This window comes from Elgaria multicarinata, chromosome 23 (assembly GCF_023053635.1).
Source record: "Elgaria multicarinata webbii isolate HBS135686 ecotype San Diego chromosome 23, rElgMul1.1.pri, whole genome shotgun sequence".
Taxonomy (NCBI): domain Eukaryota; kingdom Metazoa; phylum Chordata; class Lepidosauria; order Squamata; family Anguidae; genus Elgaria; species Elgaria multicarinata.
This window is the reverse complement of record NC_086193.1, coordinates 8,727,370-8,749,999: the sequence shown is the minus strand read 5'-3', so window position 1 is coordinate 8,749,999 and position 22,630 is coordinate 8,727,370. Positions and strand designations below refer to the sequence as shown.

The 22,630-nt window shown below is 47.2% G+C and overlaps 1 protein-coding gene across 9 annotated transcripts in view; it reads right to left on the bottom strand.

Annotated features, from left to right (window-relative positions):
- Positions 1-22,630, bottom strand: part of CELF5 (CUGBP Elav-like family member 5) — a 103,908-nt gene that overhangs the window by 36,573 nt on the left and 44,705 nt on the right. For 5 of the 9 annotated variants that reach the window (XM_063147216.1, XM_063147219.1, XM_063147222.1 and 2 more), the window contains exon 3: positions 7,041-7,089. In XM_063147216.1, the coding sequence (XP_063003286.1) occupies positions 7,041-7,089 (49 nt within the window). Of the gene's footprint in view, positions 1-1,231; positions 1,259-7,034; positions 7,090-22,630 lie in introns of all 9 variants that reach the window. The other 4 variants (XM_063147218.1, XM_063147221.1, XM_063147215.1 and 1 more) reach the window with 2 other exon arrangements.

Here is a 22,630-nt window from a genome sequence, read left to right as displayed (position 1 = left end):
CATACAATGGGCAGCTTCCGCTGAATAGGGAATTCCACCTAATCTGCACATCCAATGATTTAGGTATTTCCAGTTAGGGTTGGGTGACAATTTCATTTCAGTTCCACTTTGATACGCATTTGCCAAAAATTTACGAAGTTCTCCATATTCCGGAGAGTAAGAACTTGAGTTTTCAACAACAACATCAGAAGTGGGAGAAATTAAAACCAACAGATTTGCCTATACCTATTTGCAATGCAGCAACGTAAGCAGAAGTATCCAGATTGTAAGCCTATGCAGCAGGGCCTTGCTATTTACTGTTTTACTCTGTACAGCACCATGTACATTGATGGTGCTATATAAATAAATAATAATAATAATAATAATAACTTCAGGTTGTGTCTCTGCATCACTCAGTGCTCTCAGCTTGTCCCTTTCCAAATCTGAGTCAAAAACAGAGTGAGCGAGCATCTCTGTGGGCAAGTCATTTGTAATTTTACACACTATACCCATGTATTGAGGGCAAACTGCTACAGGTGCCCAAATATAGCTTTAAAAGGGGGGTAGGCAGGTTCAGGGAAAATAAGGCCATCAGTGGCTGCTCGTTGTAATGGCTATATGCTGCTCCCAGTATTAGAGGCAATGTGCCTTTGTGTACCAGCTGCTGGGGAACACAAGTGAAGGTGTTCCCTCACTGCACAAGCTCAATGGGGAAGGGATTTCTAATACTTCCCCATTGTCCAGTAGCCTTGATTCAAATCACACACACACTCTCCTCAGAATTCCAATTAGCTGTGCCTACAGTTTTCCCCTCTGTTCTAAGAGCTCCATCACACCAGTGTCAGGATCTGTGCCGGTGCTGAGTATTCGTAGGACCCAGGTCTATGGTCAGGGGCTGTTCTGCTGCAGAGTGCTCGCAGGACTTAGGCCCCTTGCCAGCAGCACTCCAGGGTGGGCTAATGTGGATCAGCTGGGAGCAGCGAGGGTAAGGACTATATAAGACCAGCATTTCTGTGCTAGCCTTTGCCTCAGCAACACGGTCTTCTGGATCTGCTGTAGCCTGCTGCACCTTGCCTGGATCATTGCTTTGCTGTGACCACGTCCCTTGCCTCTGGCCCTGTTAGAACCTTGCTTTTCTTGGATCCTGCTCTTCATTAGATCACGTCTCCTGCCTCCAGCCCCGCTCAGACTCAGGTTTGCTTTCGGACTCTGACTTCTGCTCGTTCCTGTATTTTGCCTTAGTTTCTGGCACTGCTTGGAGTGGGAGCCCTGAACCTTGCTTCCTCCAGGACTGTTGCTTTGCCTTGCCATATCTTGTTTGTGTTATTAAAGTAAGACCTTTCCAGATTACCTTGTGGGTGTGGAGCTTTGTTACACCTAGCTCTTCTGAGTCCTGGCAGCCTAACCTTAGATTCCTGCCTCCCACACCTCGGATCATTACAACCAGGCTGATGGTGTGCTTTCATGGCGAATTTCATGATAAAGACTCCCATGATGCCCACCTTTTAGTCTGCTATCGTGGTGAAGGACTTGGATAATGTCAACTATGTCCGGCTGTGATTGAGGTTCTCTCCCACCCCCCCACCTTGGCGATGTATTTTGCCCCTCGGAAAGTGTGATTCTTCTTGAATTCTAAGTGGCCACTGGGCGCGCAGAAGGATGAGGAGGAGCAGAGCCACCTCCCTCGGCAGCCCCCAAGCAAGCACCCCAGAGCAGGCCCAGCCCTCCCAGGGTGTGCGCTGGAGCAGGAAGACAAGGAGCAGGGCCTCCCTCAGCAGCCCCCAAGCGTGCACTGCGGAGACTGGCCCAGCCCTCCAGGGGTGTGCGCCGGAGGAGAGCGGAGGCACAGAGGCTGGTGTGATGGAGCTCAACAACAGCTTTCATATACTATGGGATAATTTGAGGGAAAACAAATGGGTAGGTGTGATGGAGCTTTATGCTGGATGGGGTATGATTTGGATTGGTATTATGACACAGGAGAAAGAATTTGACCCCCTTTTCATCTCGGCTGTGCCCATGATCCAAATCTCTTCCTTGCAGCTGTTTTTCCACAGAAGCAAATTTTGCTGGGAGATCTGAGATGGACCTTTCATATAATGCATAGTTAGGCCCTAAATTATCAAGAAAATTCATGCATGGTATAGCAGGGTTCAAATCCCAGCTCAGGGCCCAATTTGCAACTAGAAATGGAGATGCACCATTGAAAACAACCCCGTTATCAAGGTATTAAAAATGTGACCAATAAATAGTATTGGTACAAAACTCCATGCTGTTCAACATCCTCTCCCTCTCTTACTATGACAATTTTTGATACCCGTTAGAAAAAAATGCAGGGTGGATCAGGGTGGGGGAGCCCTTCCTAAGGGGGATGACTAAGGCACCAGACACAAAACCACTGAAGTCTCTCCGATGCTTTGGAATCTTGTTTCCGCATCTCACGCGGGTGGCCCCGAGCGCAATGCCTGCCTGAAACGATGAGCATCACCAGATTTGACGGCCACGCTTTTTCGCAGTAAGAGTCGTCGTGGCAACCCACATATCCGTAAAGCGCAGATTCGGAGCAGGGAGAGGGAGCAGATCCTCCTCCTCTCCCAACTTCACCCCCACCAGCCTGTGCATTATTTATTGATAGCAAAATCCCTGCGATTATGATTGGCACGTTGTGGACGGATGTAAGGTTTGTATGGAGCAGGAATCTGAGGGAAAGTGTAACACATCCGTTTGCACAAAATGGAGATAGTTTCATCTGCCGAGTCCTTGTCAATAGGGGGCAGACCCCCCACCCCCATATGAGTTGATGGGACATGGGAGGACGTACAAGGTGCATTCAAGGACAACCAATTGAGCTCAGGGTTAGTTCTGCCCTTTGCTCCAGGCAATTCCATTTAATCCAGCCTACTCAGATGGAAGTCTGCTCTGATCTGCATAGCCCCACCCTAGTGAGCAGGCTACTTTGGGGAGGGGGTACTAGAATCCCAAGATCCATAAATCACAGCCAGATGCAAAACGATGTTTGTGTGGCAACAGAAGCAATTATCTACTGCACCCCATGAGCCATATATGCATACAAATTTATATCTGAGTTACCATAAAATCAGGGATTCTAACTCAAAACGACCAAAGCGGCACAAATACCTCGTTAAAGACAATGAATTATTACTCCCATTTTACAGGTGAAGGTACAGTAGAGTCAAGTGATAAGCAATTAGCACAAAACCAGCCATGGGTGGCAGTTTTTAATTCCCCCCCCCATTTTTCCTTGCTATGGTTAAACTATTGGGGTTCAAAAACCGATCTATTCTAAATCACCCAGAGATCTAACAATTGATCCCAATCTACCTTCAGACTGACCCTGCATTAGAGGGTAGTGCAAAGTCAGGAGACTGGGTTTTTATAAATATATAGATTATGATGGAGATATATAGATTATGATGGAGATGACATCAGAACCAGTGACCTAGGGAGGTTGTGGGCTCTCCCACACTAGAGGCCTTGAGGAGGCAGCTGGACAGCCATTGGTCAGAGATGCTTTAAGGTGGAGCCCTGCATTGAGCAGGGGGTTGGACTCAATGGCCTTAGAGGCCCCTTCCAATTCTACTATTCTATGAGTATGTGTGTGTATGTTGCAGCAAATAACATCATGCTAAAAGATGCATCCACCCTTCTCTTTTAGGTGGGAGGGGATGCACTTAATTTTTGTAAGTGTGCTGTCAGATTAATTGGGGAGGGGCAGCCTCTTTCCCCCCTTTTTCTTTTAATCATAAGAACATAAGAAGAATTGTCCCAAGTGAAGCCAAAGGACTTTTGTCTCTTGGGTGAAACCTATCTCCCATCAGCCCTTGCCAGCATGGGCAATCGTCAACAAGTTCTGGAGGGCCACAGGTTCACCACAGCTGGCCAAGCACTTCCAACATTCTGTTCTCACAACGGCCAACCAAACGCTATGGGATGCCCACAAACAGGAGTCGTGTGTAATAGCTCTGTTTCCCAGGCTTGTTTCCCAGGCCTTCCCAGAGAGGCCTACTGCCTCAAATACTGGAGGTTACGTACGGCCATCATGACTAGTAGTCATTGACGGTCTTATCCTCCTCATCTAGCCAATGCTTGTCAATCCATTAATTCAACTGAACCCATTCACCTCACACCTAGGACTGGGGAGACCAAGGTTCAAATCTCCATGCTTCCAAGAATGTCTCTGAGTAGCCTAATCTACTTTATAGGGTTGTTTTGAGGATAAAATGGAGGTTGGAGGAGAGAACTGTGCATCTTAGAAAAAAGACAGGGTAAAAATTAAAGTAAGTAACTGCAACAAGAAGAACGTTGTCCTTAACAGTTTTACTGGCCACACAGAGAGAGAGAGAGAGAGAGAGGGGGGGAGAGAGGGAGAGAGTCTGTGACTGCTGGGCCCTTACAATCTAAGGATGAAACTACAAGTGTCAAATTCCTCTCTCCCCACCATCACTTTTACAGACTCGTGATGTAAAGTCAGGCCAGGCACTTCACAGCAGAGGAAGAAGAGAGGGAAGAGAACATAACAGGAAGCAAGGAGGGACTGCAGCCCAGCACTGGTCCCAGATTCAATTCCTCAAGCAGGGCTGGAAAAACACCTGTCTGAGACTCAGAAGAGCCACTGATGCCAGTCAATATTGAGCTAGGTGAACTCATGTATAAGGCAGCTTTCCAGGTTCCAGATGCAATTATATGGGCTTAAGCCTGGTTATAGTTTCTGGAGGAGGATTCAGAGGAAAAGGGTTGGGGGAAATTCCAGCACCTGATTATCCACATGACCTCATTTATTTAACAACAAACGCTGCCATGTCTTTTCTCGTGTGTGTTTTAAAAGAAGAAATAAATCTCATCATCGTCTTATCCTTTGCTACTACACAGCCTTCTTCCTTCCCCAAATACATCCAAGCTGCCCATCTGGCCATGAGTTACAGCAGCCCCTGGGAAATGATGGGTTTCCATAGAAACGGTACTCCAACAATCAAAGATAGAGAGCGAAAGAGAGAGAGATTTCATCGTTTCTGGACCAGGGAGGGGGATGGAAAGGATCTTTTGTGGCTTAAGGAAGAAACCTCCACAGGCAAAGGCAGGATACCTTGATGACAATGGGGGTTAGTAATTTAAAGTGTGAGACATGGAGAAAGCAAGGAGGGTACATGGTTTAGATGGATCAGGAGAAGAAAGAGGAACAAGCTCTGTAAATCCAAATTCTTGTGGTTCAAGGGTTGGGGTGCAGGGAGGTGATTGGAATGTGGACAGGAATTACAGGTTTAAATGTTCCCACATGCTAAAATAACAAAATAAAGACAAAAAGTATCCCTGCATTTAGACAACTAGTTCATTGGGGGGAAGGCTACCCTTGACGCTGATAACCTAGCTTTCTTTATTCAATGTGGTTTGTTTGTATTTAAAGACACACATGGGAGAACATTCAATCAGTCATTGTCCACTGGTGTCACAAAGTGGTATACCTCAAAGGGTTGTGTACCACAGCACTGTCCTGGAGCTGCAGTAGATCATCCCCAAGGCTAAACATATATGTTTTATGAAATTAAGAGCAGTGTGGTGAAAGAGAAAATAGGAACACAGAGATCCATGGCTGCCTGACACTAGGTCAGACTCTGTCCATCTAGCCCAACATTGGCAGCAATTTTCTGCACTCTCAGGCACCTGCTACCTGATCCTTCTACCTGGAGATGCTTGGGATTGAACCTGGGACCCTCTGCATGCAAAACAGGGGCTCTATCATGCAGCTATGGCCACTCCCCAAATCTCCCTGTCTCTCGGAACACTACTAGTCACCCAGTTGGGCTGACTGTCGGAAAGCCCAAGACACTAAACATTTCTAAATGAGGCTTTTATCCTTCACATTTATTGAGGCTTCTACTTCCGGATTCTTTGCAGGATTATGATCAGCTCTTTTTCATGTGCGTTTTTCCAGGGTGTGTGTGTGTGTGTTTCCCTGCCTTTCTATACATTCCATTACTCCACTATTAGGTGGCACTGCAGAATTACGTGAGGCTTCTATAGTGTCATAAGAAAAAAACCCAGACTCTCCTCATTAGGGAAAAAAACACGCAATAATGGCGGCAAAACATGAGAGGCCCTGGAGGGTGACAACATCATTTAAAGGACCAGTAATCACCTGTGAATGAGCAATCAGGGGCACACAATTAAAAAGCCTTATGTAAAAAGGTTCAGTGAAAGGATATAACAGATATGAAATGTATGGAATTCATAACCAATGAGGTATCAGACAAACTGATGAAACAGAAGTCCATCAGTGGCTATTCAGTGCTGCCATCAGTGGAGGCTTGGATAGTTCTGACTGAAACCCAGAGAAAATTCACTGTTGCACTGACATGGGAGCCATCAGCCTCCACAGGGTGCCATTAGGGTAAGACTGTAGGGCAGGTGACTAGGGCCCCACTCAACATAATGAGCAAGAGGGCCCGCAAAATACAGCCATAATTGTCTAGACAATTTTTGTTGTTTTTATTGTTAATATAATAAAGACCCTACTTTACGTGTGATGAATTGGATACAATTAGTGAATTCCTATTAAATAATTGAATAAATTACAGAGTAATCAGTAAAAGTAAGATTAGTCTGAAAGTATGATGAATTATTGTACTGATATACAATATATACATATATGACTGGAAGATAATGTAGTCTACTTAGATTTTGAAAGTGCTACTTTAATCATCATCTAGTCTCAGTAATTGTATCCCACTTTTCCACCAAGAAGTTTGTGGCGGCATACATGTTCTTTCCCCCAACTCCATCTGTTCTTCATAACAACCCTGCAAGGTAGGTTAGGCTAAGAGAGAGGGGCTGGCTGAGCAGGGACTTGACACATCACACCACATTGAACCTTCACCAATCATTGCATCCTGGCCCCACCCCCTGGACCTTCCAAGTTAGACGCTCAGGCTCCGCTTTCCTAGGCTCCCTCACAAGGGCCCATATTTTGCATATCAAAAGTGGGACGCCATACAGAGGAGTTTGCAACAGAGTGAGCGACAATATTAACAAGGAGAGATGACAACTACCTCCACGGCTTTCGCTGTCCGCAGGCTTCACCTGGATTGGACGTGCCATCTGCAGAAAATAAGAGAGAGAGAGAGAGAGAGAGGCCAAACATTAGCAAAGCTTTAAGTGTTTTGGAGTGCTACAGAAATGCTTAGTGTCAATAACACTTAACAACAAGTGGGACCTGCAACAAATGTTGCAGTGCTCCTGCTCAGGGTTCCAACCAGGGTTCCTTCTTCCAGGTTAATTTATTGCATGTTCCATTTCCCCCGTCCAATACTCAGCCAGTATTCCATGGCCTCTGAGCATGCTAAATCTTCAGTGGGCTGTCTTTTAACGTCCTTCCCCCTGAAGATTTTTCTCCGCAAACTTTAGGGGTCCCCCAAGCCTACTGATAGCTCCCTCTTGTGCATGGGTGGTGCGTTTTTGGTTATATAAGCAACAACACTCACTCTGGACATTGGAAATAGTGTGAATAACAACAACAACAACATACAATGCCGTTGCGCAAAATGGGTACACCTGACCCATGCAAACCATAAAATAAAGTCACAAATTCACTCTTCCGCATGCCCAAATTGAGAAGTGTTGGTACTGCAATCTTGTATACACACTTACCTGGGATCTCGTCCCATTGAGCACAATGGGGTTTAACTTCTGAGTAGATGTGCAGAAGATTGGACACTTTGAAACTGCCCAGTGGAACTACAGAGGCCAGAGAAGGCCTGGCTCCCCCTCCCCTGCCTTTTCTGACACCGGGCTTAGGGTTTTCTCCTTTTCTTTTTACACGTGGCCAGGATTTGGCTAAACTTGGGCATGGGAGAGAGAAACCCTTAAAGGCCTTTCTACTTCCCCACCACCACCATAATTCAAGCACTGATCTTACGTAGAGCATACACTTCAGCATTCCATCAACCCAAGCAGTCTTTCGAACATAGGAAGCTGCCATAAACCAGGCCAGACTATTTCTTTGTCTAGGAAGAAAGAAAAGCTGGAGGGAGGGAGGAAGGAAGGAAGGGAAAAGAGGAACCAAAGAGGGGTGGGGAGAGAAGGAGCGGAAAGAGCCAGAGAGGGAAAAGGGAGAGAGGGAGGGAGGAGCCAGAGAGGGAGGTGGGGAGAGAGAGAGAAAGACAGACAGACAGGAAAGACACACACACACACACACAGAAGGACATACACCTACAGAGATAAGCACACACAATGTTCCTTTCTGTGGTTGTCACCTGACCCCCTACAGCAGCCAATTTGTAGTGGTGCCCAGGACACTTCTTCCAACTGCCAGATGCGCCCACAAAGGCCAGGGAACCCCTGGTCTAGCCCTATATTGTCTGAGCTGAGTGGCAGCCGCTTTGCAGGGTCTCAGGCAGAGGGGAGTCTTTCCCATTCACTGGAGATGCCAGAGATTGAACCTTCTGAGTACCACTGAGCTATGGTCCTTCCCCTAAATACCGAATAAGATTCCAGTCCTCATGGCTCTAAATAGAGGACTAAACTAATCAGGAGGCTGCTTGAGTTGTCTGTCCAGCTCAACATTTGCTCTGACTGGCAGGTGCCCTTTAGAGTCTCAGACACAGTCTTCAGAGACTTTTGTACCTGGGGACCTTCTGCATGCAAAGCAGGGGGTCTGTCTCAGACCTACAGACCCACCCCATTCATGGCACTTGGAACACCCCTATTTAACCCTATGGCATCTCCTACCATATTTAGCTACCTGGACCCTGGGGACGGCATAAAGAGTAGGTGTGGTCGGCCGCCTGCGAAGGGCCCACACCCAGCAGGAGCCCTCTGACAGTAGCCCCCAGACCTATTCCTTCTCTTCCCCATTGCAACCTGTTTGTTCACCTGCCTCTTGATCTAGCCCAGACAACACTGGGGGTGAGATGGAAGAACGGCAGATGCCACAGCGTGCTTGATCCCTGGTTCTCTGCCTGCCGAGCAAGCAATGACAAGATAGAAGCAAGAGCAGCTGGTGAGAATGGCAGTGAGAAGGGAGCCCATTTGAGGGGGGGTTTGCCCAAGGCTGCTGGACCCTACAGTCATCCTCTGAACCCCCCCCTCTTTGGATGACCTTCCAAATGAAGTGCCTACTAAGGCGTGAGCCTTTTTAGTGGTGGTTCCTCATCCTGTGGTATGCCGTCTCCACAGAAGTTCATCTGGCCCCTACATTATGGGAGTTTTTTCAGCACCAGGTGAAGGCCTTTTTATTTTCTCAGACATTTTTAGGAGCTGGTTTTAGTGCTTTTTACATCTTCACACTGTTATAGCCCTGTTGCTGGTTTCCTTTTGGGTTTTATCATACCGTGCTGCTTGGTGTGTGTTTTTTAAAATAGCTTTTAATTAAAAATAAAAACTAAGAAATAAAATAAAAATCAGGAGGGGCAAGGAATCTGGTGGGCACCAACATAGTGTCTGTTGGTGCCCATGGGCACTATGTTGGTGACCCTAATGTTACGCCACTGCCTGACAAAGAATGGTAACTTCTGATTCCAACCATAGCTGCACATTTCTGAAAACCTCTTCTCTATCTCCTGTAAGCAGCATTCATGCATTCAAACACTGCTTTAAGGCCATTTAATCTCACTTTTGATCCGGTTGCGGCTATGACAAAATAGCTGCTCAGATAAGTATCTGCCACATTCACTATCTGGATAGGTGTCGGTGCGAAGGCCTTGAAAGGAAGCCGTATGACTGCATTTTTGCATTCATGCATGAATACACCAATGTCCAAGCACTCTCAAGTCAAAATTAGAATGTAAGCCTGTGCGGCAGGGTTTTGCTATTTTATTGTTTTACTCTGTACAGCACCATGTACACTGATGGTGCTATATAAATACATTTTAAAAATTGCCAGGGGAGGGTGGGGGCAGCTCTTTTAGAGATTTAAATTCTCCAGTACATCTGTGGTTACACCAACGGAACCTCTGTGACGGCACCCCGGCTCTGCAACAGCCTCCTGAGGGAGAATACAACTGGCGCCGTCTCGTTTTTTTCCAGTCCAAATGAAAAATGTTCCTGTTTGCCCAGTTGTTTTGAGGATAATTTCTGAAAACTTGAAATTTGAAAATAGTCAATCTCATCCCATCCAGAATGATTTTTGATCATTTGAGGTTGTTTTGCTTGCTTGCTGATTTTTATAGTGTTTTATGCCTCTGCTGAATTTTACTGTGATATTGCTCTTTTTAATATTATTCTTTTATACACATCTCCCTGGGATTAGCCTTGGCAATGAAGGAACAGTAAAGACATTTTTCAAATAAATAAACAAACAGAAATTTCCAAAAAGACATCTCCCCAAAACAGAACAAACCAAACAAACCGAAAGAAGAGCAATTTTGTCAGGCAACAGTAGCAGATAAGAGACCATCCCCATAAAACAGGGATGGCTGAGGGCAATGCAACCATTTTGACTTTCCTCATAATTTCCTCTTTCCTTAAACCCCATTGAGCCCCACTCATTTCCCCCCTCCCCACTGTCTCCTCTCTCAGAAGGACTGTCACTCTACTTGGGTGAAAAAAATAACAAAAATAACAATAAAAAGAACCGTAACCATGGAAACGGCTGTGTGCCACATGGAACCTGACATTTGTGATTGCTGTAGCAACTGGCTCTTCTTTTGGAGAGTTTTTTTCCTCTATTTTGGAGAAGACAGCAGGGAGGGGTGGGGGGTGGGCGAAGCTATTTCCTAGTTGTGAACGTGTGGGGATGAGGGTGGGCTTAGAAAGGGAACCATCCAACCACTGGGGCAGGGGAGGGGGAGGATCAGCCTGCCTGACCATATTTAATTGTAAATTTTCAGGCTTCACTTCACTGAAAAGCAGAGTCGTTTTATTTGTCTCAGTGGGCTTTTAAAAGGTATAAAAGAGGTTCTGCCCTCGAAAGAAGCTCCAGGCTCAACCCAGGTACCAGAATGTTTGATAGGGCCGGACTTAGAATCATAGAATAGTAGAGTTGGAAGGGTCCTCTAAGACCATCTAGTCCAACCTCCTGCTCGATGCAGTAATACACCTTAAAGCATCCCTGACAGATGGTTGTCCAGCTGCCTCTTGAAGGCCTCTAGTGTGGGAGAGCCCACAACCTCCCTAGGTCACTGGTTCCATTGTCATACTGCTCTAACAGTCAGGAAGTTTTTCTTGATGTCCAGCCGGAATTTGGCTTCCTGTCACTTGAGCCCATTATTCCATATCCTGGCCCTCCTCTGTGGGACAACCTTTCAAGTATCTGAAGAGTGCTCTCATGTCTCCCCTCAATCTTCTCTTCTCCAGGCTCAACATGCCCAGTTCTTTCAGTCTCTCCTCATAGGGCTTTGTTTCCAGACCCCTGATCATCCACGTTGCCCTCCTCTGAGCACGTGCGAGCTTGTCTGCATCCTTCTTGAAGTGTGGTTCCCAGAACTGGATGCAACACTCAAGATGAGGCCTAACCAGAGCCGAATAGAGAGGAACCAGTACCTCGCGTGATTTGGAAGCTATACTTCTATTGATGCATCCCAAAATAGCATTTGCTTTTTTGCAGCCACATCACACTGTTGGCTCATATCCTTGTAGGTCACAACTCCAAGATCCTTAAACATCTCCTGTGAGAACTTTTGGCTGAAATATAATTATTCATAACATTTTGTACCACTACATAGCTGAAGCTCTTTTGGGAAGATGGAAGGGCAAAATGGAATAAAAAAGCCCCCTTCCCCAGTATAGCCTCTTTTGCTACCACTCCCCCCAGCAGTGTCAAGTTGGTTGACACCATCTATTTCTCCTCAGAAGCCTCTGAGCTATGCCGTGTCATGCACTAACCAGAGCCAGGCTGAGTGCTTTTAGGTCCATGGACAGATGTGATATTTGGGGCTGTGCCACAGCCCCCTGTAAGGACCTATGGGGCTCTCATGAGCCATATGGAATGGGCCAACAGTACACATAGGAGCTGAGGTGGGGAGTGGGGGGCTACCTTTGCAGGGCCTGCACTTGCTCCACCTGATCCTTTCTTTAAATTGGAGATGCTAGACATTGAACCTGGGGGACTTTTGCATGCAAAGCAGGTGCTCTACCAATGACTAAAGTTCCCTCCCCTAAAGACAAAGCATGATTCTAGTCCTCATAGTTCTGAATAAAGGGTTGATTTAAATAGGAACAAAAGAAGCTGCTTAATGCCAGTGCAAACTATCCACCCATTGGGTCCTGTATTACCTACGCTGATGGGCAGGGTCTATGACCTGTTATCTGGTCTTTTTCCAAACTCAATATGTTGGTGATTGATTGTTTTATTTAGTTATTTATTGCATTTCTATGCTGGCCAATAGCCAAAGCTCTCTGGGCATTTTACAAAAGTTAAAACCATCAAATACGAATCAAAGTATAAAACAAACAATGGCATAAAAACACAATATAAAAGTACAACCAGGATAACACCAAGCAGCAATGCAGACATTTATACAGATTTAAAATACAGATTTAAAACAGCAAAGTCAAAAGGCTAAGATGATAAACTGTTAAAATCCTAGGGAAATAAGGTCTCCAGTCACCTGGTGATTGGAATTGGGAACTTCTGCGTGAAAAGCAAGACTCAGCCACTGAGCTACGGTCCCTTCCCGAACACAGAGGGGCTTTATGGAACCCCTTTCCACACCAGCTGGCCTGCCACAGAAATCATAGGTAACATTGGTGAAGAGGTTGGAGGGGGGGACTCCACACACCTGCATCTACCTACCTACACACACACACACACACTCAAATAGCTTGCTCTCCCACCACCCACCAGTGCTGGACACCTTGAAAGGAAAAAAAATTCCTATGCAAATTAAAAATTGAAGCATCAACCGGAAATGAAAATAAAGTAGCTATTCTAAACATGCAGGCTTGACAATTAACTCCCAACTGAAATTCAATAACACCGATTTCAGAGGGAAAGTGTTTAGGTCAGGATGCTAGCATTAATGTGAAACATACTGCTTTTTCAGTTTCAGAAATTTAACATATAGGACGAAGCTTGCTTGGCACTCTCCCCTGAAATTTTCTTTGCCCTCCCCCAATATACTTTTTGGCAGTGGTGCCACTAAGCATGTTGCAAAAGATAATAATTAAAAGGCATCTCCTAAGATTTACTGTCATTTCACATGCAGTACTGGGGAACCCCTGCACTGGAGAAAGCAAGGCTGCCCAGGACACATACTGGAAACACCGGTTTACCATGCATGCATCAGTCCAGGGAGGTTGCACCTCTTTCCATTTTGAAGAAGTTCTCAGGGGCTGCATTCCAGGGGTGGGTGTGGCCAAAGGCAAAAGGGACAGGGCCAAAATGCCAGGTACTGAGAACGCGTCCCCCAGCCCTCGATCCCAGCAACAATCTAGCCTTCTCCTCTGTGTTGGCGCGGTTGCACCAGCACAAAGGAGAAGGCCTGCATCGCCTGGTGGGGGAGGAGCTGGAAGATGCATTCCCTGACGTCCAGGAACATATCTCCCAGCCCCCACCCCCCAGCAACGATCTAGCCCTTCTCCTTTATGCTGGCGCAATTGCGCCAGCACAGGGGAAAACGCCTGCATCGCCCGGTGGGGAGGAGTTGGAAGATGTGTTCTCAGACTTCCGGGAACGCGTCTCCCAGCCCCCACCCCCAGCGACAATCTAGCCCTTCTGCTGCACTGGTACGATTGCGTCAGCGCAGCAGAAGGATGAAATCGGCCCTAGGGGGAGGAGCTGGAGGACGCATCCCGGGACTTCCGCGACAGCGTCTCCCAGCCCCCGCCTCCCCCCAGGGCCGATCTAGCCCTTCTACTGTGCTGACGCAATTGCGTCAGCGCAGCAGTTCGCTCCCTGCCCCAGCTGGCCAGAACAGGGAGCGAACATGAGGCCCCGCCTCATCACATGCGACGAGACCGAAGGGGCGGGTCAGTTCGCTCCTTGCCCCAGCCAGCGGCAGCCAAGGCCACCCAGGCGGCAGACAACTGCGGCGGACCAGGCCAGGCGTCGAAAGAGGGCGGCGGCGGAGGTACCGGGAGGACAGCGGCTGCTGCTGCTAATGATGGTGATGCTGACAATGGATGCTGACCAAGGCCACACCCCCTTGGGGGCCAGACATGTTGGGGTGGCCACGCCTCCTGAGGGCAGCCATATTGTCCTCCTTTTTGGTTTCCAAAATATGGTCACCCTAGTATAAAGTGTTGGTTATTACCTTTAAAGCCCTACGTGGTTTGGGTCCAGGCTACCTGTGGGATCGCCTTCTCCCGTCCAATCCGCCCCACACACTCAGGTCCTCTGGGAAGAATCTACTTCAGTCTGCCAAAACTAGGCTGACGGGTATTACCCAGAGGACCTTCTCTTCTGCTGCTCCCAGACTGTGGAATGGCCTGCCAGAGCAGACTCATCAACTTAATAGTCTTTTAGCATTTAAGAAAGCTATAAAGACTGATCTATTCCAGCAGGCCTGCCCAGTGGAATTTTAGGATGTTTTAATAATGTATACTATGTTTTGAATTCAGTTTTATGTATTTTATACTTATTGTTGTTCCCCGCCTTGATCCAGATAGAGAGGCGGGTAAGAAATAAATTATTATTATTATTATTATTATTATTATTATTATTATTATTATTATTATTATTTTACATTAGGACAGCAGAAGCAAGCTCCGTTTTATTCCTGTAGTCATGATGGTGTTTTGAGGTAAATGAGTTTAAAACGTGCCCAGAGTATTTCTTTCTTTCTTTCTTTTTTATCGGGGTTAGCAAACAGTTTCTCCCCCACACTCCCTAAAATATCAGAAATGTAGAAGCCGTTGTAAAGCAGGGAATGGCAGGGCTGTGTGTGGAGAAGAAAAATGTTGTGTTCTTCACAGCTGAAATAATGCACCTGGGTATCTCCGTCACACACATCCCTCCCGTCCCCCAAGAGCACCATTAAGGACAGGCTCTAAAATTACCCAGCTGCACCACTGCCTGTGCAGCCCTCGGAAGTCAGCCCATGTGGAATTGACTTCCTTTCCTGTGCAACAGGGCAATGTGCTCCCTATCTGTCCCCGATGACTGGACTCCTGTAGCTGCCTCAAGCAGAGACACTCTTCACTTAGAGGCCTTTTCTTTATAATCAGACCATCTATCGATATTGGAACATTTAAATTGATAAATCATGGCGTGCTGTAAGGAGGGGATTTTGGCCTCAAGAACAGCGGTCCTAGAACTTGCCATGCAACTAGGGTGACCATATTTTGGAAACCAAAAAGGAGGACAAAATGGCTGCCCTCAGGAGGCGTGGCCACCCCAACATGCCCACCCCCAAGGCGGAGCCAACTCAACATGTCCGGGCTCCAAGGGGGCGTGGCCTCGGTCACATTTATTTATTTATTACATTTTTATACTGCCCAACAGCCGAAGCTCTCTGGGCGGTTCACAAAAAGTAAATGATAGCAACCAATGAGTAGCAAAGGCACACAACTACTATAATAATATACTAAATACTAAAAAAGGAACTTACACTTATATAAAACCATTTCTTTATTTTTTATAACATAATAAACAACCACAACAGTCATAGTACTAGGGTGACCATATTTGAGAAACCAAAAAAGAGGACACCGTGTGTGTGTGTGGGGAAGCAGCTTTCTGAGTCCTGCAGAAAGTATGTTATTCCCCCGCCACCTTAAAGAACCCGATTGGAGTGGAGGAGGGGAAAGGATTTCATTCTGCACCACCACCATCCACTCCAATTGGGGCCTTTTCTATAATGTCCACGAATGACCCACTTTCCCCTTTAAGACCTCAATTGGAGCTCGGGGTGGGGGAATGATGTGCCTCAAGAAAGCATGTCATTCCCTCCTGCCATGCTAATGGCAGCCTTAAAGAGGAAGGTGTGTCATTTCAGGACATTATTGAAAATTATAGAAAATCCCCCCTGACACCATGGAAAGAACAAAAACCAGGACAAATCCGGGGAAATCCTGACAGTTGGTCACCCTACACGCAACGGATTTAGGCCAATTCAAATCAGGCAGAATCTATGGCACCTCCATGTACAGAGCCAGTGTGGCATAGTGGCTAAAGTGTCGGACTGGGAGTTGGGAGACCCGGGTTCTAGTCCCCACTCAGCCATGAAAACCCACTGGGCGACTTTGGGCCAGTCACACTCAGCCCAATCTAACTCACAGGGTTGTTGTTGTGACGATAAAATGGAGAGGAGGAGGATTTTATGTACGCTGCCTTGGGTTCCTTGGAGGAAAAAAGGCGGGATATAAATGCAATAATAAATAATAAAATAAATAAAACGTACAGGAGTTGGATATTTCTATTTATGAGATGCTGAGGATAAACGACAGGGAGAGTGTTGCCTTCATGCCCTGATTTCGGGCCAGCGCTAGTATATTGGGGTGGGCAGGGGGGTGGGAGCAGGGTAGATGAAAGCCAGGAAGCAGTGTCCGAATGGTTGCAACAAACTCTTTTTCAAAGTGTTGGTTCTAGCATTGTGTGTGTGTGTGTCTGTGTGCTTCACTTCACCTAGCAAAATGTCTTGGGCCTGCACTGTGTAAGGCTGCCTCTGGGCATGTTCCCGGTGCGAAATGCATGTGTGTGAATCCTAAGTGATGGGTTTCATTTTTCATTGTGGGCATTGCCACTTCAAGCAGGCTTAAAGAGTTGTCGTTTGTCATTCATATTCATGAACATGTCACCTACAAGACTAAAATTACATTGCTCCATCCCCTGCTCTGAAACATGCTGTTCACCCCAACCATATTTTTTTTCTGGAACTGCCACTGTTTTCCCTGAGAGAGAGAGAGAGAGAGAGAGAGAGAGAGAGAGAGAGAGAGAGACTGCATCTTCCTGTTCCTGATCCCATTATGCATTCATCACTTCATTCATGTACCTAGCACATTCCACTTTTCTTCTTTGTGGTTCTGTTGGTTTCCTTTTTTAAAAAGAACGCAGAAAGTACTAGGACAGGAAGGTGAAAGCCCTCTCCCACATTTTGGCGAAATAAAATCTGGGTTTCTGGGGGTGGGGGTGGGGGAATCAGGATATTATTCCGGGAAGAGAATTTTGGGACACCAAATTTGTTTCAGTTGAAACAAAAACCTAAGGAGAGAGGCAAAGTCAATCTAGATTTTTTTTTGCTTTTGCAAGATGCTCTCAGAAGTTCCCACTCCTTGCCACTATCACCACAGCCTGTTTACTGGTCTTCTACCTCTTGGACCAAACCATGCAGATGACAGAGGGAGAAGACAAGGTAAATAGGTAGTGACGCTGGTTGTCAATTTGAAGAGGGCAGGTGAATTGGTATAGATTGCAAGGAGGAACACAGCCAGGGGACTTTGGTGGTCTGTAGCAGCATGGGCCTACTAGTGCATGGGCCTCAGCAGGTACACAAACATCCCAATCCCTGGCACCAGGCTTGGAAAGAAGGGGCAATCCTACAGAACTTAGCAGCACGTTGACGACACGTGCCGGCTGTCCTCATATCGGCAGGAGACCAGCGGCAGGCAATGGCAGTATCGCCCAAGGGAGTCATCAGCAGGAAAGAGTGAGGGGTGGTGACAATCACAAGCTAAGCTGTGTCACCAGCCTTCAGTACGCGCAGCGTTTCACTTCACCACTGACATGCGGACCGACGCATCCTCTCTGCTCGCCGACCACCACAGCACCCAAACGGCCACATCATTGCCAGTGACACTCAAGAAGGACCCCTTCCACGATGACAGAGGCCATTACACCACATTAACATCACCCAGCTGCACAAGGCGAGGGAGAAGGTGGGGTGGGCGGAGGGGATTCTCAACCCATCAGAGCAATTACAGGATCTCCGCACAAAAGCGACTCTTTGGTGGACACCAGGCGCAAAGGGGTCTCTCAGGCAGGCCTTCCTGGACTCGGAGACGTCCTTTCACATTGCCTTTATTATTTCTTACCTCAAGGCTGTTGGAGTCGAGAGGCCGTTCGGCCCAAATAGCACCCCCACCTTACCACTCCAGAGAGAGTAAAAAAGAGTCATGGTAAAGGGTGAGTGCAGCATAGCGACTGAGAAATTCAAGCAGTTCTCAAATAGTGTGCCCACATATTTGAGAAATCAATCAATTCATTTTAAGGGCTCAGTCTATAAAAGAAGGTGCCCACAGTGTCTCTGTAAGACACATAAATCTGACCTTGCCTCCTTCCTTCCCTGGAAGAAGATGATTCTTCCATATCTCTTCCTCAAGTGAAATTGGATCAAGCAAATCACTCCTGACACACAGAAATAGCAGAAATGCCCTCAGGAAAAGCTCTCCATTGCGCCTCTGCGTGTGACACTGTTCTGGGTTTGTCTCCATCCAATCTGCCCCTGCAAGGAGAAGGTCATTTTGCTATGTCTCCTCATCTGGCAGAGACACGGCACAAACATTTGCCCCCAGAAGAGGCTTCCCAATGCACATCTGCATGAGTCATTGCTCCAGGTTGGCCTCCTTCCAATAGAGGCACACCTCAAACTGACTCATGCAGTGCGCTGTGAGTAAGTTTTACTCTTTGGGGATGTAAGAACAAAAGGTGCCTTGAATTTTACCTACCCCACAGGGTTGTTGCAGGGATAAAGTGTGTGTGTGTGGAAGGTGGGTGAAGGGATAATCTTGTACACCTCTTTGAGCTCCTTGGAGGGAAAGGTGGTATATAAATAAAATGAATAAATGAAGAAGAAAGTTTGGGAAGAACCATATTAAGATAAGCATCAGGACATTCCCAGCTCAAATCCCTAGACAAGAGAAGAGTAAGGGGAGACATGATAGCAACCTTCAAATATCTGAAGGGCTATCAGGCAGAAGATGGAGCAGAGTTGTTCCGTGTTACTCCAGATGGAAGGACTTAGAATGATTGGAAGTTGCAGGGAAGCGGTTTTTGGCTAAACATTAGGGAAAATGTTCTGATGGTGATAGCTTTTAACAGAAGAACAGTCTATCTTTGGAGGCGGTGGGCTCTTCTTCGCTGTCTATCTTTGGCTGGACGGTGGACACAGAAGACATCTTGCTCCGGCTATTGGGCAGTATAGAAATGTAATAGATAAAATAAAATAAATCTTTGTAAACTTCCTAGGGAGCTTCAGCCATGGGGCAGGATATAAATGGGGCAGTATATAAATGTAACAAATAATACTAATATTAATACTAATACTACTACTAATAATAATGATGGCAGCATTTCCCTGTTTGTTATCGAAGCATCTCTGGCTGTTGCATCGCCATAACCCAGAAGGTAAAGGGTTGTGTTTCTCCATTTGCAGGAGTGTGTGCTAGCCGCATTGCCATAAATCTAAGACATCTTAACAGTCAGGGCTGCCTCTGAGGATGCACAGTGTTCCTTTTCCATGAAGGGGAAATTCATTATTTTTTTTTCTAAAAAAAAGGAAAGTGCCCCTGGACATGTACAGAGTGCTTTTTTTCATATTCTGGATGCTATCTGGAAATGCCATGGAATCTCATTCTCTATCAGTTACCTAGGGAGGTTGTGGGCTCTTCCACACTGGAGGCCTTCAAGAGGCAGCTGGACAACCATCTGTCAGGGATGCTTTAGGGTGGATTCCAGCATTGAGCAGGGGGTTGGACTCGATGGCTTTGTAGGCCCCTTCCAACTCTGCTATTCTGTGATTCTATGCCTCACTCAAACTCTTCCTGCCCAGGGTAGTGTTCCATCCTCAGAGGCTGTACCTAGGGAGGCCGTGGATTGAACCTGGGTCTTCTTGAATGCAGAGCATGTGCTCTCCTACAAAACTACAGTTCCTCGTGTTCTGCAGTGATGCACAAGTGATGCTATGACAGCATATGCATGTGTACCACACTCCAAAGCACAGCCAGCACCCATGTGCTTCCTTAGCACACAAACCACTGTATGCAAACCATGCACAGCCCTAGTAATTAGCACATGTACATGCCTTTATGTGCAAAGCACCACTAGAACACATGTAGGTGCACTACATTGCAAAACGTAGTCCCCACCCCATGTATTGCCTTAGTGCACCCGTCCATACTATGGCAGCACATATGCACATAAGACACCACAAAAGCAGCCGCCACCCATGTAGTGCCTCAGCACAGACATCAGTGCTATGACAGCTCAAGCATGCACGTTGCACCTCTGAAACACCGCCAGTTCTGCAGGTGCTGCCAGTGTCTACAAGCCCAAACTGTGACAGCAAATACATGGGCACTGTAACTATAAAATACAGGCACCACCCTTCATGAACCACCTAGCGCAATGAGAGGACATGCATGCCCACTACACTGCAAAAAGCAGTCAAAACCCCTATCCTGACAAGGTTGGCTTTGAGTGTAAGCCAAGAGGCCAGGATCAACAGTGGGCATGGTGAGGCACCGGCTGAGGGTCCACACACCAGCAGGGCCCCACAGACAAAAGCCCCCTCTTCTCCATTGCAACCTGCTTGTTCACCTATGGCCCAGACAACAGTGGGCCATAGGTGAACAAGCAGGGAGGGGGCCGTTGAGCATGTCTTCCCCAAAGGCCCTCCGAAACCCGAGGCTGGCACTGGATGGGCCCAGTGTTCTCTGTGGTCCAAAGCGGCAGTTACAAACACAGGCAGGGCCTGTACCGTTCTGTCGAGTGAGGGCCGCCGTGTTCCACCCACTGCCTTTCTAGCGTCCTGTACATTTGCAGAGTTCCAAAAGAGAAGCGACAGCAGCTCTGGCTCAACAGAGAAGCGAACGGCACTGTGCGGCATTGCCATGGGAACCGTGGAGTTAATTAAGGCCTACACACCGCCGAAGCCGGGGCGGAGAAAGGCCGTCTCATTACAGCCGAAGCGCTGGAGCGCCCAACCCGTTCCTTGACAACAAAAGAACATTCAATTAGCAGAGACCCACTTCGTCATCAAATGACTGTAATTAAGCTGTGGATGGGGCCCTCGCTCCCCACCAGCTTCCCGAGCTCGGCGGAGACCCTGGCGCCGTGTTCCTGGCTAACGTCTGAAAATCAGCTTCTGTCGGGGCCAGTGTCATGGGCAGGGGGCAGCTGCTGAGGGCCCACCCCACTAGGGACCCACGGGCAAGAGCCCCCTGGACCTGCTCCTTTGATTAAATATATGCTAGGGGAAAATATTATTCTCAGCTGCCACCGCAGAGGACAGCAGAACTAGATCTAATGGGCTTAAATGGCAGGAGGGCAGATTTCAGTTGACCATTAGGAAGCGCTTCTTCATAATAAGAGCAATTTGATAATGGAACCAATGATTCAGAGGGACAGTGGCCTCTCGCTGGCTGGAGACCTTCAAGCAGAGGCTGCAGAGGCCTCTGTTGAGGATGCCCTAAGCACAGGGGACCCCAACCATTTTGGAACCGTGGGCACCACCATAAAATGGCTCCAATGGAAGATGTGACTAGTCACAGAACGGTTGCTGTCGGGGCCAATATAGTCAATTGTGGGGAGAGTGAGGCTGGAGGGAGACAGAAAAGGAAACAAGCTTTCTAGCCCACCTATTCTTCGATCCCCACAGATCCTTTGCTCTCTCTTTCTGTTTCTCCACTCGCAGCCTCTAACCTTGCTCTTTCTCTCCCCATCCCTACCCCGTCTTCTTTCTCTCCCTTCCTACCCTCCAGCCTCGCTCTTTCTCTTCCCTCTATCCTTTTGCCTTGCTTTAGAATCATAGAATCATAGAATAGCAGAGTTGGAAGGGGCCTACAAGACCATCGAGTCCAACCCCCTGCTCAATGCAGGAATCCACCCTAAAGCATCCCTGACAGAGGGTTGTCCAGCTGCCTCTTGAATGCCTCTAGTGTGGGAGAGCCCACAACCTCCCTAGGTAGCTGATTCCACTGTCGCACTGCTCTAACAGTCAGGAAGTTTTTCCTGATGTCCAGCCGGAATCTGGCTTCCTTTAACTTGAGCCCGTTATTTTCCTGCCCCCTCAACAGCCGATCAACGGCAGGTTCAGGAACAGGAAGGGAAGTCTGGTCAAGAGGGTAGCTTTAACTGCAGCTTTAACCGTTGTGACGAAGAGGGAATTTCACCAGGTGCTGCATGCATACAAATGACACCTGCTGAAATTCCCTTTTCTATGCAACTGTTAAAGAGAAGGATCCCTGTCCTCCTTTTCATAGGGTCACCATCTTGTCTTTGTAATAACAACCTATGATTCAAATCACTGAGGCCAGATCTACACCTTGCGACAAAACATTACGAATGTGGAATAAAAAGCAGGAAACAACATGATGAAAGCAGTATATGGCAGGTGTCTTATGCTAGGGTGACCACATGAAAAGGAGGACAGGGCTCCTGTATCTTTAACAGTTGTATTGAAATGGGAATTTCAGCAGGTGTCATTTGTATATATGAGGAACCTGGTGAAATTCCCTCTTCATCACAACAGTTAAAGCTGTAGGTGCCCTGCCCTCTTTTAAATCTGGTCAGTCTAGTATAGCTCCTGTACTTTAACTGTTGTGATAAAGAGGGAATTTCACCAGGTTCTCCATATATGTTCCAGCTGAACATCAGGAAAAACTTCCTGACTATTAGAACAGTACAACAATGGAACCAGTGACCTAGGGAGGTTGTGGGCTCTCCCACACTAGAGGCATTCAAGAGGCAGCTGGACAACCATCTGTCAGGGATGCTTTAGGGTGGATTCCTGCACTGAGCAGGGGGTTGGAATCAATGGCCTGTAGG